At 40.9% G+C, this 16,962-nt stretch overlaps 1 protein-coding gene across 3 annotated transcripts in view; it reads right to left on the bottom strand.

The window, feature by feature from the left end:
- Positions 1 to 5,836: 5,836 nt before the first annotated feature.
- chsy1 (chondroitin sulfate synthase 1) overlaps positions 5,837 to 16,962 on the bottom strand; it is a 37,170-nt gene continuing 26,044 nt past the window's right edge. The window contains exons 3-4 of one of the 3 annotated variants that reach the window (XM_031750910.2): positions 9,259 to 10,832; positions 5,837 to 6,493 (exon numbers count right to left, since the gene is read on the bottom strand). In XM_031750910.2, coding sequence (XP_031606770.1) covers positions 6,211 to 6,493; positions 9,259 to 10,832 — 1,857 coding nt within the window. In that variant the 3' untranslated portion in view covers positions 5,837 to 6,210. Of the gene's footprint in view, positions 6,494 to 7,940; positions 10,833 to 16,962 lie in introns of those variants that run through there. The other 2 variants (XM_031750911.2, XM_031750912.2) reach the window with 2 other exon arrangements.

The following is a 16,962-nucleotide window of genomic DNA, read 5'->3' on the forward strand; positions in this document are numbered from 1 at the left end:
CAGTATTGTGATAAGCATGCTGACACTTAGAAGAAACCTAAAACGCATGGGACTGTACAGGAGAAAGAATGAGTCCGATCCGATTGAGGTGGCAGGATTTCTTATTGATCAACTGGAGGGACACGGGAGGCTCCATGGATACAAACTACACCACCTGAACTGCATTCAGGCAGGTTATGTTGTCACGCAGAGAACTGTGAGACATTTACTGAAATATCTTGACCCTTACGGTATTGAGCAACGACGCAGAAATCGCCTAATGCGACGCACGTATGTAAATCCTGGACCAAATTTCATGTGACATGTTGACTCCTATGACAAACTGAAGCCTTTTGGAATCTGTATAAATGGAGCTATTGATGGCTTTTCGAGAGTTATGACACCTCTCCTTCAGCTGTGTTGTCCACAAACTCTGACCAAAATGCAGCATACACATCTCTTGATACACCGTCTGCATCAGCTCCTTTTTCATCAATGTAGGTGTATTTTAGAGGGTGTATGAGGAGTGCTGGATCTTTGAACTGGCTGATCATCTCCTCCAGAATAGTAACCCTGTGAAGTTTGATGGTAACACAGACAACATCATATGATCCTGCAGAGCTTATTGCTTCATTGCTTATAGATGTATCTGGACTACTGACTGCTGTGTTTGTTGGAGGAAGTGTAATGGATGTGATGACCAGATCATCTTCCTCAAACTGCAGGAATGGTTCATCTATTACAGTGTCATCAAGTTAACGAGGCAGAGGCTCTCCAAGGTAGGGTCCAATCATTACCTCAGATGTGTCTAATAATACATCTTCATCAGCATTCCTAGATTCTGATGATGAGATCACAACAGTGTGAGAAGCTTCTTCATCGCCTTGATGTGAGTCAGTCAGTTGTGTAACATTGTTTACATGTGTTTTCCCTCTATCATAAACTTCTTCATCATCTTCATCATTGGAAAATCTTCTTGTGCACAAGTAAAATCTCAACATTCCCATTTTAAGTGCTGAGTAGAGTTCTCCAACTGTGACATCTTCATCAAATACGGCCTCTTCCTGATAGTCTAATATGTCATGACTGAACACCTCCCATCTTCCAAATTTGCTTTTTCCACTTGGAAAGAAAAGATCTTTAGCATACTGTAATATGTCAGCTTTTTTGGAGTCTTTGGGCACATCAAAGGTCCTTGTTCCTCCTCTGCGCTTTCTCACTTGCTTACCTTCATGGATCCACCCTAACTCAATTTTTTGAGTCTTTTTCTCAGCCCATTTGTTGTTTTTTGCATATGTTCTTTTTCTCTTAGAAACGAATGCCTCCTCATGATCAGGTTTCTTCTCATTTTCATTGATTCCCATCTTTTCCTTCAATTTTTCGAGCAATGAGTTTTTTCTTGATTCCTTAGTACTTGCACCACTGTTTTCCAAGCAGAACCGTCTGGCAGCTATCCGATCACCATATGTTGGGATGTAACCCGACAGGGTCTTGTCATCCATGAAATCAATCACTGTGGCATCAATCTGTAATAACAGAGATATTTATTACTAAACAGAGATATTTATTACAAGGTATACCTGCTGCCACACCACATGAGGTACCTCACTAAAAAAAATGTATGTACATTTCACATGTGTTTTGATAATTGTCTGTTATTATTTTAGTGGCAGCCATCAATATTTAGCATTTATTCTTTTCCTCTCTCTATGCCAGCAACATTAATCAGATTCTCTAACATGTTATTAATAGAAATATTACAGTATAAACAATGCCCACTTTTGAAAAAGTAAATTAGTATTCACGTATCTTTCAGTTGCACAGTGCACAAAGGGTTGAACTCATTGGTTTTTTTAAATTGAAGCCAAATATTAATATAAACACAGTTTAATTCATTTGTTTTTAGATAAACAAGGAAACATTGTGCATCACATAATATAGCGATATATTTAAGAAACCTGGAATCTGCATACGGGTTAAGTAGTAACATGTGGTCATACAACGACTCAGTTTTATACAGCGGGTTAATTTGTTTTACATTCTCCATTCCATATAGATCCACACCAATGCAGCTTACCGTTATGTCCTTACGCAGTCAAAGCGAGAGAAGCGAAGACCGCTGTGGTTGCTAACTTAGCAATATGTCACATTTTTAGACGCTGTAACTTCATAAAAAGCGAGTTTTACAAATTTCCCCCTCAAGAGAGCACTTACGCGTTCTTGTAGCATTCGTAAGAGACAGTCCTCAGGTACACCACGATTCCGAAGAAATCTCAGAAGTGGGCTATCAGTGTTTGTGTCCATGTTGAAAGCAGGGCATTGAAAGTTAAGTGCCAGTTCTGAAGAGCTTGAGCTCTCCACACCTACCATGGATTTGGGTTTCCGAACGCAACACGTTTTTTATTGTTCTTACAATAAAAAATGTTATTCTAATGGGGTTTTTTTAAAACGTTTGTACAATATATGATCACGTTCGTACAATATAATATTTATATTGTACGAACGTGATAATTATGTATATTGTAATAACGTGATATTATGTTGTTCAAACGTGAAAAGTATATTGTACAAACATGAAAAGTATCTTGTTAGAACAATAAACTTTTCACGTTATAACGTGATATACTTCTATTTTTCTTTTGCCTGGGTGGCAGCTCTACGCTTCCGTATTTATATTTCTGAAAGCACTCTTTGTTTACAGCATTTTTTCACACCTTCCTAACACTTTTGCACAGTATTGTATATTACGCCTGCCCTACGAATTATTAGTTATAGGTTTGCAGTTGTACATCCTTAGTGTTTTTTTAGACAGAAGAGGGCAGTAAAGACAAGTATTGCTTTTTGCAAAGATATAAAACAAACAAAAAAAGCTTTGGTTGCTAGTGTCATTCTAAAGTTTTGGTGCCTTTTGTTTTATTTTGACAACAATAAAACTGTTATTATAATTAAAGGGATGTTAAATATATACACAGACTTGGAGATTCAATTAATTTAATAAATTCTGGTTTCTCAGAATCCTCATGAGCCAACTGATGACAAGACATTTGTCTAAACGAATGTAACAATTCTCTAAGTCTTATCTCACAGGAAGCCATTCACCAAGTCAAACGGCAGGAAGTGAAAAAATATGATAATTTAGAGTTGTTACTTCCTCATCCTCTGAGGTATTTGTGGCTTAACAGCTGTACAAGTCTACAAACCTTCATATAATGTTGTCACATTGTATACCCTTTCTTCTGGAGAACAAAATGTATAAAGTGAAACAGAATGCCATCATTGGAACATTAACTTTAACCACTGTCTAATCAAAAATGATATTCCCTGATTTCCCAATGTGTAGCATTAGCTCCTCTTTTTAATACTAGACCAAATGTTACAGTTTTACAAGTAAAAATGTTTCCTATTCTTGTTTGAGCTAAGGTTCTGTGTCTTCCTTGTATGTATGTGCACATTTAAACGAGTGGCATATTCAATTCAGTTTAATTCAGTTTTATTTATATTGTGCCAACTCACGAGCAGTTGCCTCCAGGGACTTTTATGTTGTAAGAGAAATAGACAGAAACCCTAACAATCAAACAAACCCCTTTGAGCAAGTTCTTGACGACAATGGGAAGGAAAAACTCCCTTTTAACAGAAAGTAAAGTCCAACAGAACCAAGTTTGGGAGGGGCAGACATCTGCTACGACCAGTTGGGGTGTGAGTGAGTAAAAAGGTGAGTGAAATACCCTCAGCAACCTAAACCTATTGTAACATAACTAAGAGAAAATGTAGGGTCACCTGATCCAGCCATAACTATATTCTATGTGTATATGTGCAATTTCCAGCATCACTATCACATATGATCGTCTTAATTTTAGAGATAATTGCCTGTAGTACATATCCCAATAATAGAGAGAGGTTGATAATATTTAAGATGGAACCATTAATTAATGATAAGGCTTCTTTGAGCAGTCTTGTAGGAATGGGGTCTAAGAGAGAATTTGATGGTTTGGTAATTTCGAATGTTTAGTCAGAAAGATCATTTAGAGCAAGGATCTCAAACTTACGGCCCGTGGGCCACATCCGGCCCATAATACAATTATACCCAGCCTGCAAGATAATTTCATATCTCCTCATATGTTCATATGTTCATAAATAATTCCTGGAGAAATTGCAGTGGGATTGTTGCTACTTTCAGATTTAGAATGTGGCTTGCTGTGGATGGGAGCAAAAAGTTGTAGATGAATAGCTTGTTTGTGTAGAACGAAAACAGGTGTGCCTAATAAAGTGCCGGAGTAGATGTGTTTCTGCTAATCACATGGTAAGTTCATAATGAGAAACAGAGAACAGGTGTACCTAATAAAATGGTAGACATTGTGAAAATGTTCTTTTGTTTTGTTTTTTTATACTGAAAGTTTTGAGAGAATGAGAAATACATCTACTTACTTGTACTTGAACCCACATCCTTCAGTATAAGGGAAGTGAAGGAGCAGAAATTTACCCACCAAGCAAGACACACAGACTTCCCAATGAAATACATACGGCTGGTATGGTAGGTATTCCACTAAGGTGGCGGGAGCAGGACTGCAGCCAGACGAGGCCAACCAATCCACAAATGATACTTAAATGAGGGAGGTGTCTGTGAGAGAAGCACTTTCCACCCGTCTCACAAAATGGCTTTAAAATTAAAATTTAAAATTGGAATGAAAGTGATATTGATATGCTCTAAAAACTGTGAGCATTCAAACCAGTTGGTGTGTGTAGTCTTCAAATTGAGGTCAGGAGAGTTTATTTTCTTTCTTTCCAAAACTGGTTGGAGAAATTAAATGGGGAGTGAATGGGAGCACAGGATGGTATTCATCTGAAACAAATGGCTCCAGTTCAAAAAGTCTATATGTCTGAGCTTTGATGAAAGGCTTGAGTGAACAAAGGTAAGTGTAGCTACATTTTGAGGGTAAAATGAGGGCTGCTGAGTTAAAATTGTGGTCACAGTGGCAGATTAAACTGAATTTCTTCAGGCAAGGCTTTCTGTCTGTGTCACTCTAACCTCTCATATATACGAAGGACATAACATAAGAAGATCATTTGTAACCTTCACTAAAGCTGTTTCTGTGCTGTGATGGGCTCTGAAACCTGACTTCTTCAGGTGAAACCTGAAATCTTCATCATCCCGGTAGATAGGAGCAAATTTTTTTATTAAGAATGTCTTAGTACATTTCTCTATTCATCCTTCCTTCAATTAGCCTGCCAGTGCTGTGTGAAAAATAGCCCACCATTGTTAAGTCTAATTGTTGAATGTTGCCATTGTGTTTCTTAAATTTGTACAGTCTTAGTTCAAGCAGTAGGATCAAAGCCATTCCTTTGATCCTGACCACCTCTCCAACCACTCTGTGCTGGGGGAGGGTTTATTGTAGATACATCCTATCTGAAAGATCTGTTTCTTGTGTTGTAAGCTTCCTGCTTTTATGACCCTTTTGGTCAGCAGGAGGTCACACACACATGCATACAGTGCCTTGTCTTTGTAACCAAGGGGGGTTACGAGGGGAGGTGTTTGTAAACTATTGTTTGAATGTTTTCAATAAAAGGCAGCGAAAGGAGGCCATCGTCGGGGTCATTCGTAATGAGCTGAGATACCGAGGAGGCCTCCCTTGCAAGTAAACGATCGAACACTGTTGCCTTGTTTTTCTTTCACGGGAATAAGTCCTGGATACAGCGGGGTCTGAGTTTAGACCCAACAACCATGATGTTCCTTACCTATAAACTTCACTGTTGGTAATAGTGTTTTTTGGGTGATATGCAGTGCCTCTTGACCTCCAAACATCGTTGCGAAATGAACAGGACCCACACAGCATTTGAGTGTCACTCATAGCACCTTTATTTTGAAACAGTGTTTTCCACTGCTTCAGCTCCTTATGTTCAATTGGGAAGCCAGCTTTCCAGCTCCTTCCCACACCACACACCGCTCCTTCCTGACTCAGGACATTGCTTTGTTTTAATAAACTGTCCCCTCCAACATCCCAGCACCGCCCTATGAGCTTACCGTACCACCCCTCCACTGCAGCAGAGCAAGAGATCACACCTCTGCCACACACCCCACCGGCCGACTGGGTAAGTAGTAAGTAAAATTTATTTATATAACACTTTTCATAAATAAAAATCACAAAATACTTCACAATAAAAACAAATGTAAATAAAATAATAATATAAAACAATGAAGAAAGAAAAAAAGGCCGGGGCTACATCCGGCCGAACCTACCCCCCCAGCCCCGCCAAAAGGAGAGGAAATTGGACCATCTGCAAAACCAGGTACCACCAGGTGATCAGGGCGTTGGCATCCTTCATGCAGTGAAGCCGCTGCAGCAGGATGTGGTCTGAGCAGAGGGTGAATGAGCACCCGAGGAGGTTGCGAAGGGAATCGACCACCCACCGGATCGCCACTCTCGGTCGGTCAGCTTCCAACTGATTTAGACAACCGGGCGGTCGACTCCCCTTACCTGCTGGTACAAAACGGCCCACAGCCCTCTGTTTGAGGAATCTGTTTGCAGAACAAAAAGAGGGAAAAGTTAAGTGTTTGGTCAAATCCAGTGTTGTAAAAAACATCTGGCTGTGCCCAACCGGTCCACGAGCACATTGACCTGGGGCATGGGGTAGACATCAAACCGTGACACATCATTCACCTTGCGGTAGTCCACACAGAACCGTATAGACCAATCTTTCTTTACAACCAGAACTATGGGGCTACACCAAGCGCTGTGAGACTCTTCTACTACTCCAAGCTTTAGCATCTCTGCCAGTTCACTCAACAATTTGCCTTTTATGTTCAGGTAACCTTGTGAATGCACCATCACGCCACGATGCGTTTCAATGGTGCTCGATGGGAGTTGTACTGGTCAGGGGGGAGAACAAATCTGCAAAATGCTGTTGCAATGCAGTAACATCCGTTCTCTGGGCCTGTGTGAGATGGTTATCACAATGGAGGGAGGTGGGATTGGTGGAATTTGGCACCTCCTACCCCAACTCATCTCTCTCCCTTACCAGACTCACCAGAGAAGCAGTTTCAGCCTGTCTCCATGCTTTAAAGAGGTTAAGTTGAAAGTCCAAATCCCCATGACGGGCCCTTGCCACTTGGTGAGTAATTCTGAGCTACAAGGGAGTAATACAAGCACTTTATCTCCTGGTGAAAATTGCCTGAGTCTAACCCCTCTGTTGTATGGGTTGCTGCCATTGTTGGGCCTGGAGCAAATTCTCACATGACAACCTCCCTAAAGTGTGTAGCTTTGCTCGTAGGTCCGAGGTCCTTTGAGTGGCCGGCCTCTTATACAGTGCTTTTCTAGATTAGAAAACCACTATATAAGCACTAGTCTATTTACAACCAGAAAAGATTGTATTCATTTTTAAAGAATGATAAGATAAAGCCTTTTATGTTAGGAAAGCTTTACGTTACTTCTCAATGTCGTTGAAAAGTTCAGGAAGAGATTACTGAACTACCAGTAAGTTTAAACTCCTTCCCACTTTCCTTCAGTGGAGCTTCTGAGGGACAAGATTTATTGTTGCGGACATGTTATTGTTCACACAATCTAAATTACTAGGACTTTGAAGTTTGAGCCTGTTGTGAAATGATTCTTTTTATGGACTGGTAATCAATGCTAGGGCAGGAATGCCTCAAAAGATGGATTAACAACAGGCCTCACATCCTCAGGGTTTCTGATAATCCGTGGTTGTTGTGTTTGTTTGTTATTTACATTTAATTACATGCCCGTTCAAAGAGCTTTATTAAATAAGATGAAGACTCTACAATACATAGAAACCAAAAGGGAGGATGAGAAGAATGTGTGGTGTCTTAACAGGAAGATAACTCTGGCAGAACCAGGCTCGGGGATCAGTCGGGTGGCAAAAAACACACAGAGTATGTGAGTTGGTAGAAGGAAAACTATAACCATGCAGAATTGTTACTTGAGACTGAAAAAATATGACACAATGCATTTACTCTCCCCCAAGTTTATTTCTTTTTAAATAGAAAAGCTTGTCCATTTAGAAAGCAATAAAACAAAACTTTTTTTAAAAAAAGTCCAAGAAAATCAAAGCATGATGACAGCACAGTAACTGCTCGTGTGATGAGTGTTATAAATCATGTTGTAATGCTGAAACAAGAGCATAAACCCAACAGAGTGCTACAATGGAAGTTCACAGGCAGGGGCATGAAAAGAGGAAATGATTTGCCATCAAACCTGTAAAACTAGACAGGAATGACACACCTCTTATGTCAACATAAGAGGAATTGATATGGAATAAAGAGAAAACCATATGCGACTTAAGCAATCCAAGTGCTGCTGCTAAATCAAGCTTGAAGTGGGAGCCAAATTTGCACCCACTTCACCCATTTAAAAGATCTGGGATAGACTGAGTTTTTTGTGTATCCTCCACTATGGAGCTAGCTTCATGTTCATGCCTGCAAAACACCACCTACCCACACCCACACACACACACACACACAGACAGGCAACATGAAACGTAAAAGCAGACTGTGCAAAACTCTTTGGTGAGAGAGCTTAAGGAAAAAAAGAAAACTATACCACAACTGACATGGCTGTACAATTGTCCCACATACACGTTTCAGCAGATTGTAGAAAATGGAGCCTGCAAATTCAATAAATTAGATAGAAAATAATGAATTGCAGATTCAGCAGTTGGGTCTACAGAAATTAACAATACAATATATATATATATATATATATATATATATATATATATATATATATAGAAAAGAAACAAAAACAGTGTTAAGTCATATCACCAAAACCATAAGAGTAAATATAAAAGAAAACCACCTAAATTTGCTTTCCAAAGAAGTGGCCCTGGCAGTCACTGAGATAGCTCTGATTGGAATTTTCATCATACACAATCAGCAATTGAATGTAGTTTTGAGCACTGTTGGTCTGAGAGGACAGGGACACCAGTCTGCTTTGAACACACACGCCAAATATAAAATTGAAAGACTGTGTACTTTACTGAGGCGAACATTAATGACCAAATTAACTAGTAGCCTGACAGATAACGTTTGCGCAAAAGGAGCCCCGGCAATAATCAGGAAAGAGAACAGACGGCCCAGACTATTTCTGGGAACTGCTCATTATGATGTTTCTTTAAAAAAGAAAGATTCAAAAGAGATATTTTAAAAATATATCAATGTGAATTATTTAATTTCATTAAAAAATAAATTAAGCAGTGAAACTACTACTAAGAAGGGAAAGTGAGTTCAATTAATGACAACCCAGCATTTCTTATGCTGTCCTAACTGACCCATTATTGCTGGCCAGTCTCCTGAAGCCGTGGTTGTTCTTCTCAAGCCAGAGCTCAGCCAACTGCTGGGTAGAGCCATGCGAGGAAGCTCTGGAGCCCAGGCACATCTTATATTGCTTCACATCCAGGTGGGGGTCACATGTGACTGGATGATGAACGTGAACTATTCCTGTGTCTGTGCTTCTAAACAACTTAATCCCTGACTGGACAAATTTATTATAAAGATCTACATCCTCTAATCCCCAGCCCTGTATGGAAGTGTCAAACCCTCCAGCTCGAACCAGGTCTCTCTTGTATACACAGACAATCCCAAATCCGTAGTTCCTCCACAGGCCTGTTTTAGAGGTGAAGACGTAGTGGTTGTTGCTGGGGACCTTCCCAGCATATACTACTTTAGGGTCATACTGACTGAAGATGATGGGGAAGTACGTCTGCTCCCCCAGGACAGCATTAGTCCGACATCTTTTGAGGAATTCACTGGAGAAAAGCAGATCCACATCACAGTAGAAAAGCAGGGAATCATTAGAGAAGTGTAAAGAACCAACTTCCAGAGCCAAAGCCCTGGAGAAGGAACCAGTGACAGGCTTTATCTCCATCTCTGCTCGAGGATACTTCATGTGATACTCCCTCATAAGTTCCACCTGCTTCACCCGCTCAGTATTGTTATCTGTGCTAAAGAGCAGGATCAGTAGTTTAACATTTTGGTTGGGGATCAGACATACTCGTTCAAAGTTAGCCATGAAGCGCACAAAGATGTCATAGCGGCCTGACAGAGGTACCAAGATGTTAACCTTCTTTTCTTTGGGCTCCCTCTGATCCTGACCAGAGGTAGCCAGCTTGAAGGGCACCAGCATCTTGAGCGAGTTGGACAGAAATGAGAGGGAGTCTGATTCCTTGTTGATGTGGCTGGCCAGACCTCTGGCATCCATCTCCTCCTCCTCTCTGAATTGGATCTTACTAAAAGTCTGCTGCAGGTAGGCGTGTCTCCTTACAGGAACTGTCATGGTCTTTCCCTTGTGTTTCTTGTACAACAGCAGCAGATCCAGAACATATTCTGCCCCGTACAAGGGATTGACCCTCCTGTAGCCATACTGAATTTCTTTGAAATCAATAACACGACCACGTGTTTTGGCATTGGCGTTGATCATCTCCATCACTTGCATGATGATGTCATCCAGGGCCTGCCTTTGAGAGGAATCCATGCCACGACGGGGTGGCTGACTGTCAGACGATGAGAACAGGTACTTTCCCGTCAGAAACTCCCACTCCAGAACTTCCTCTCGTTGATGTGGGTGGAAGCGCATGAACGAAGGGGGCATGCCGAGCTGGAGGTCCTCTCGGTCAGGCTCAACTGCTCCGTAGCGCCCCATCTGGACAATCTCCCTGTGCAGCTGAATGGTGTGGTGGCGCAAGTCTGCAATCTTGCGGCTGAGCATGTAGCTGTGAAGGCGATACTGGTAGGGAGGGTTCTTGTTGGGGTGAAGTGTGATGGCTCGATGAATCTTGCTGTTGTGGAGATCTCGTATGTAGCCTTTCTTGTTTGGTTCATAATTCTCATAGAAGAGCTGCTGCATCTGTGGAGACAGGATATCATTGCTTTAAAACCGGTGGGCATTGATTATATAAACTCATGATAATTCTAATATCTGAATAGCCAATATACTTGTGTGCATGCGTTTCTTTCTATTTAAGTGCTTACTTGGAACACTGGCAGTTATTGTATAATATTTTGCTGATGAGATCTCCATGTGTTAAGGAGTATACTGCACACTGCTGAAAACACGAGTGTTATAATATTTTTTTTAGGCCTGCTTTAGAAACCTACGGCTCCTCGAATGGCACGAGCTTGACAGTGTAAATACTGGAGTAGCTGTTTTTGAGCCGTTGAAGAAGGCAGCGCTTGTGACGCTGCCTTGCAATGAAGGTAGTATCAGAACGGCTGCAGTCAATAAGTCTATTTTGAGAAGACAACTCTGGACAGGCTATACTGAAAACTGGAGAGGAGCAGTCTGAGAGCAAATTGAAACCTACAGCTAAATATGATCACAGGAAGGGCAAGGGCCTGACTTTCTGTTTATTTTTCCATGACTTTAACCTACATTTCAGTGCACCCAAGAGGGAAAACAGTCCATCAAAACATGCTGCAACTTCTTCATAATTGGAAGTAAAGTGGAAAGGAGATGTCTTCAACCTTTAAATGTTTAACTATGTGAATGGATGCGCAGCAACAAGCAGAAATTGAAAAGACTTGCAGCAGATTTGTCTGACAGTATCTCTGATTATAGATCAGATCTGATATTGATTTAACCTGTGATTGCAATGTATAACCCCAATTCCAAAAAAGCTGGGATGAACACCCTTGTTAACTGATATTATTACTTTATGTTGACATTGCTGAATGTATGTACTAAAAGTCTCCAAAAGTTGATTCCGTTCATCTGGACATAGCGTTTTGTACTAAAAGGCATGTTGCCTGCTATTGCACAATGGCATAATAGCCACAACTTAACATGGTTTTAACTAGCATGAATCAGCCTTTTGAGATGACTATGCACATCTCTAAGCAAAATCGGTGCACATATGGTAAAGTACGTGTTGCTTTACTTAATGTTTAAACGTTCAAAAAAGGTTATTATGAATTTAATAGCAACCCCAAGTCTCTTCTTGGTGTACCAGATGCCAGTTCTATAGAGACAAGTTTAGAGCAAGGCATTACTAAAGTAAGGAACATACATTACACAGTTAAAAAAGAGCTACTTTAGAGGTGAGATCAGGACTATGGGCAGACACAGGCCAACCAATCCACAAATGATATTCATATCAGGGAGGCATGACATGAGAAAACCAGCTTTCTCCCTGGCATACTTGTGAGAAAGGCCCTCCTCTCACAAAATCAGTCATATTGATGTGCTTTAAAAACTTTGAGCATCCTGACAAGTTGCACTACATATGCGTATATTTTGGTAGGTGTACAGCGAGTAAAAAAAAATGGGTTTTTTAAACTTTTTTAAAAATTTATTTGAACTTTTGCACAGCATTTTTGCAAATTGGGATTGTAATTTTGAGTCTAGTTGATGCTGATGTTGGAAGATCAGATAATCATCGGCTGACAGCCACAGTGTTTTTATGCCCCTCTGTCTATTGCTTCACCATTATTAACACCAACTCACTTCTTACTTAAAACTCATTATTGCAATTTCTTCACAGTCATTAACATCACAACATCCTGTCTAGCTAATCAACGTAAACAGTTCTTTTGCAAAGCCAAGCCAAGAAGAAGTCACAAGTAATTGCTGCAAGCTGAAACCTTGTATGCCTCATTTTCGGCCCAGGTGTTCTAGTGACTGTTCTTACTCATTACATACACAGTGGCTGTTCTAAGGTCTCATCTCTTACACTGAATTCATTATATTAGACACAACCCTGGGATGAGGCAGCAAAGATTTGTGCTTTTTCACTGAATCCTCGGACACTGCAAGTCTGTGTTTGACTCAGATTACTCTAGGGTATGTAAATAAGGACTTTAGCCTCGGGGGCCATATTTCCCTCTAATCCAACCAAATTCTCATTGGTCAGTCAATCATGTTTTTTTTATTTTCATAAGGAGAAAAGTGCTACATTAACAGTCCGCTGTATTTGGCTGGGGGCAAAAAGAGACTGCTTATTAAAAACAGGGTGTCTGAGTTGAATGGAGCACCTTTCGAATTAACGAAGGAAGAAAGGTTGCTGCTACTAGCACTGTTAACAAAGCCAAAAAATCTAATATCATCAAATATGCACAAGACGAAAATGGGCAGAAAACAAACAAAAAAACCCAAACAATTATAGGCTTTCATGAGGCCTGTTAGGGTTAGTATAGTAGGATTAGCAGTAGAGTCAGTTTGTCAGTATTTCTTGTGCTATTAAGGTTTGATTTTTGGAAATCAAGACAAGCTAGCCAGATCCTTGTTTAGCTGAAAATTCCCTGTAAAACACACAACTAAACAGCACAAGTTTGAGAATGATATGGTATCATAATGATGTTATGCAGTATATTAGGATTATACCACTGGACAATGGTGTCACCAATCAAAGAAGGGCAAAGGAATTGATGATGGTTAAATGGTTAAATTATCACCTTAAAGGTCTCATGACTGGATTTCAGTGCACCCCCAGTAACCCAGACATTATTTTTTATGGATTTAATTTAATTACTACTAGTTATTTTTAGAAAAGGATATTTCATTTCACCTCTAAACAGCAGTGTGCTAGATATCACAAATCCAAAACATGTCTGAAGATTCACCTGAAATTTTTAGGTGACAGTTCATGATTGCAATTAGCTCAACAGGGTTCATGCATTAACACTGACTTGCAGGCAAAGGAAAAAAGAAGCCTGAGGCTCACAGCAGGCGGTGAGGCCAGAGGGCCAGTATGCTTGCCATTCCGGCTGGGTTTAATCTGCAGGACAATAAGCAGTGCCTGCCTCAGAGTGCACTTTGTGAATCTAATTGGAGACAGCATTATGCTGCTGTAATTGGCTCTCTTGTATGCAGGGTTGCTCTGTCTAAACAAATTTTTCAACTCAGAAAAAATCCTCCTGCACCAAAGACGCCAACACAATAGCTCTGGTATTGGCATGTGTGATGGAAGGTGGTGTTCCAGTGACTGCGTTTAGACACCAGATGATTAGCCACCGAACCTGCAAACTGTAGTACCAACACAGAGCAGAGCAGCAACCTGAGCGCTATTCCAACAGAGGTCGATTATTTTCTTAATAATTTCACCTATTCATTACATATGAGTCTGGAAATTGTAGCTAATGTGAAAAAGAGAGCCTCAAATCAGAAGTACTCTGGAGTAACTCTTAAACGATTAACTTAAAGCAGGTAACTCGTAAGCTGGAGAGGAAATGGCATGTCACATGTTTACAAGATCATCATTTAGCCAGTAGAAATACTTTCCTGCTTTATAAGAAACCCCTCCGAAAAGCTAGAACATCTTACTATTCATCATGGAATGAAGAAAATAAAAACAACCCTAGGTTTTCTCTTCAGCACTGTAACCAAGATGACAAAAATTCAGAGCGCTGTTGAGCCAACTATTCCTTTAAGGTTAACTAGTAATGACTTCACGCGCTTCTTCACAAATAAAGTTTAAACCAGTACCATACCAAAAATTCTTGAAAGAGTAGCTGTCAAACAGCTAACAGATCATCTGCAGAGGAATGGCTTATTTGAAGAGTTTCAGTCAGGTTTCAGAGCTCATCACAGCACAGAAACAGCTTTAGTGAAGGTTACAAATGATCTTCTTATGGCCTCTGACAGTGGACTCAGTGGACTGGCACTATATAAACTGAATTGAACTGAATTTAAACTGCTGGTTTTAAGCACGACTCAAGACTTCTTTGAGCCTTCAGTGCTCTAGTACAATTCTACATGAGCTGAAAACAGCACAAAGGAAAACCGCCAGCAACTCTTTGGGTCTGGACTGATGTAAAATTTGGATTGGGAATTTTACATTACACTCCGGTATTTCAATTCCCAGTTCAGTTTTATTTATATTGTGCCAAATCACAACAACAGTTGCCTCAAGAGACAGTAGTTACAGTTAGAAACTTGATGAAAAAGGTTTGTACACATCCTGATATGCTGGCATAGAGCTAGCATATCAGGACATTTCGACCATATGAGATGAGATGAGATAGCCTTTATTTGTCAGTTGCAGGTCTTTTGCCCGCAACCAAGATGACAGACCTTGCCGACCGTACATACAATACACAAACATCACATTGGGGAGACAGGTCAGGCTAGGTAGCGAGGAAAAAAACATCGAAATGTGTAACACAAAAGGATAATACAGGAAAGAACAGATATCAACACACCATAGCACAATAAACACAGACAAGCAACATGGGAAAGAGTTCCAGTGTGTACATCTGATCTGGGACCGCTGCAATCTTTCGACTGCGCCTCCAACTGACCCGATGTCCACATCAGAGGGGAGGTAAGCGTTGGAGGTGGCGTTGGATCCGGGGTAGGGAGGATGATGCGTCGGTGAGTGCTTATCAGTATATGTATATGTATGTGTGGTATGTGTGTGCGTGTCCAGAGTTCAGCTGAGACAGTGTCCTTCGCCCTGCCAGGCTAAGTAAACAGTCTTCCAGCCAACCCAGGTGGCCTTGCATGGAATGGGAAGGAACAGACTAAACACAGTCGTTATCAGGGTGTTTTGTTCAGCTCGGCCTTGCAGCTGGCGCCAAAGGGGTATCCGCATAAGTGATGTTATTTTTTACTTTAGTGCGAACAGCTCATATGAATTTCAAAGCAGTTCTACAGTCCAACACTGGTCTCTCAATCTCCGTTGGAGAGCCATGAGCTTCGCCATACTTGCGTTCTGTGATGTTGTCACTTCTTGTGCTCAAGGAGCCAATGTCTGAGAACTCACGGCAGTGTGCCTCCCGAGATGTCATCCAATTTTGCGCCCAGAGATGTTATTCGGGCTAGCCCTTCCAAGATGTATCCAGTCTGCAGTCAGAGATCTTATTCTGAGTATTCACAGCAGCTGTAGCCTCTCCAAGATCTTATCTGTGCTGACTCAATGAGCCCATTTTGAGAAACTCACGCCTCTCCCATCATTCCAATCCCAGCGGGCAGCCTTGTGGGGGTTTGAACAGCCGGTTCCGCTTTCTTAATTCTTCGATAAGTCAGGGCCAAGCCAGCTCCGATCAGCCAGAACCCTGTTACCATGGTTCTGAATAGGTAGATATCTTCACCACTCAGGCTCACCCAAGCCCAAACTTCTCATTGAGAAAGGGGTGTCAATTGCATTTAGGGACCAGTTGATCCAATCCATAATTCCTCTTTTAGGTTTTAGAGAACAGACTGTGAGAGAGTGTTCCAGGGAAAATACAAAGAAAAACACGAGACTAGACAAGGACATAAGCAGGGAAGATAAGGGAAAGGAGAAAAAGTGCGTCCGCCTCCTCCGAGAGCCAAAGAAGAAGACATGAGGTAATGTGACTGCCTAAATTTGTATCATAAAAACTTGTAGATATAATGTAACCTTATTACTATATTACCACAAAACCCCTCTCACATTCAGATCCAGTAGATAACAATAGATAAACAGTTTCACGTTTTTGCGTGGACAATGTGAATCACTGCTAACTAGCTTTATTGCGACACTGGCAGGTTGACCAGGTTACTCTTGCAGCAGCCCTTGATATCTTTCAGCAGCCCTTGATATCTTTCAGCTATTTAAGCAGAAAGTCTCTTGTCAAGTAGCCTAATGAAGACCAAATTCACTTGGTCTGAACTGAAACTGGGGACAATAGTCTTTGTTTTGCCCTGGAGATCGGCTTTGAACCAGAGGGTCACTCTAACCAAACCCCACAGCAGGTGGAGAATTAAATCATGTGTCTCTCTGCTAAGCTCATCAAGGCTACAGAGCAGAAGAAGGACTACCGTTATTAGCTGCAGTTTACGACATTGGGGCTAATCCATGAGATGAGGAACTCACTAAAGAGGCAGGTGATTATTGCTCTGTTCTTTATTGTCACAAGTACCTAATTTTTTATTAAATTTACCAAAGATTGGGAGCCCGCACACATGCTCATGCACATGGATCCACAGCTGTGTAACATTAACACAAAAGGCTAAATGAGAACCTCCCAGAAAAGCAAAGGACAACCCAATGGGTCCCCACTACTGAAAGAACTATATT

This window comes from Oreochromis aureus, linkage group 1 (genome assembly GCF_013358895.1).
Source record: "Oreochromis aureus strain Israel breed Guangdong linkage group 1, ZZ_aureus, whole genome shotgun sequence".
Lineage (NCBI taxonomy): Eukaryota > Metazoa > Chordata > Actinopteri > Cichliformes > Cichlidae > Oreochromis > Oreochromis aureus.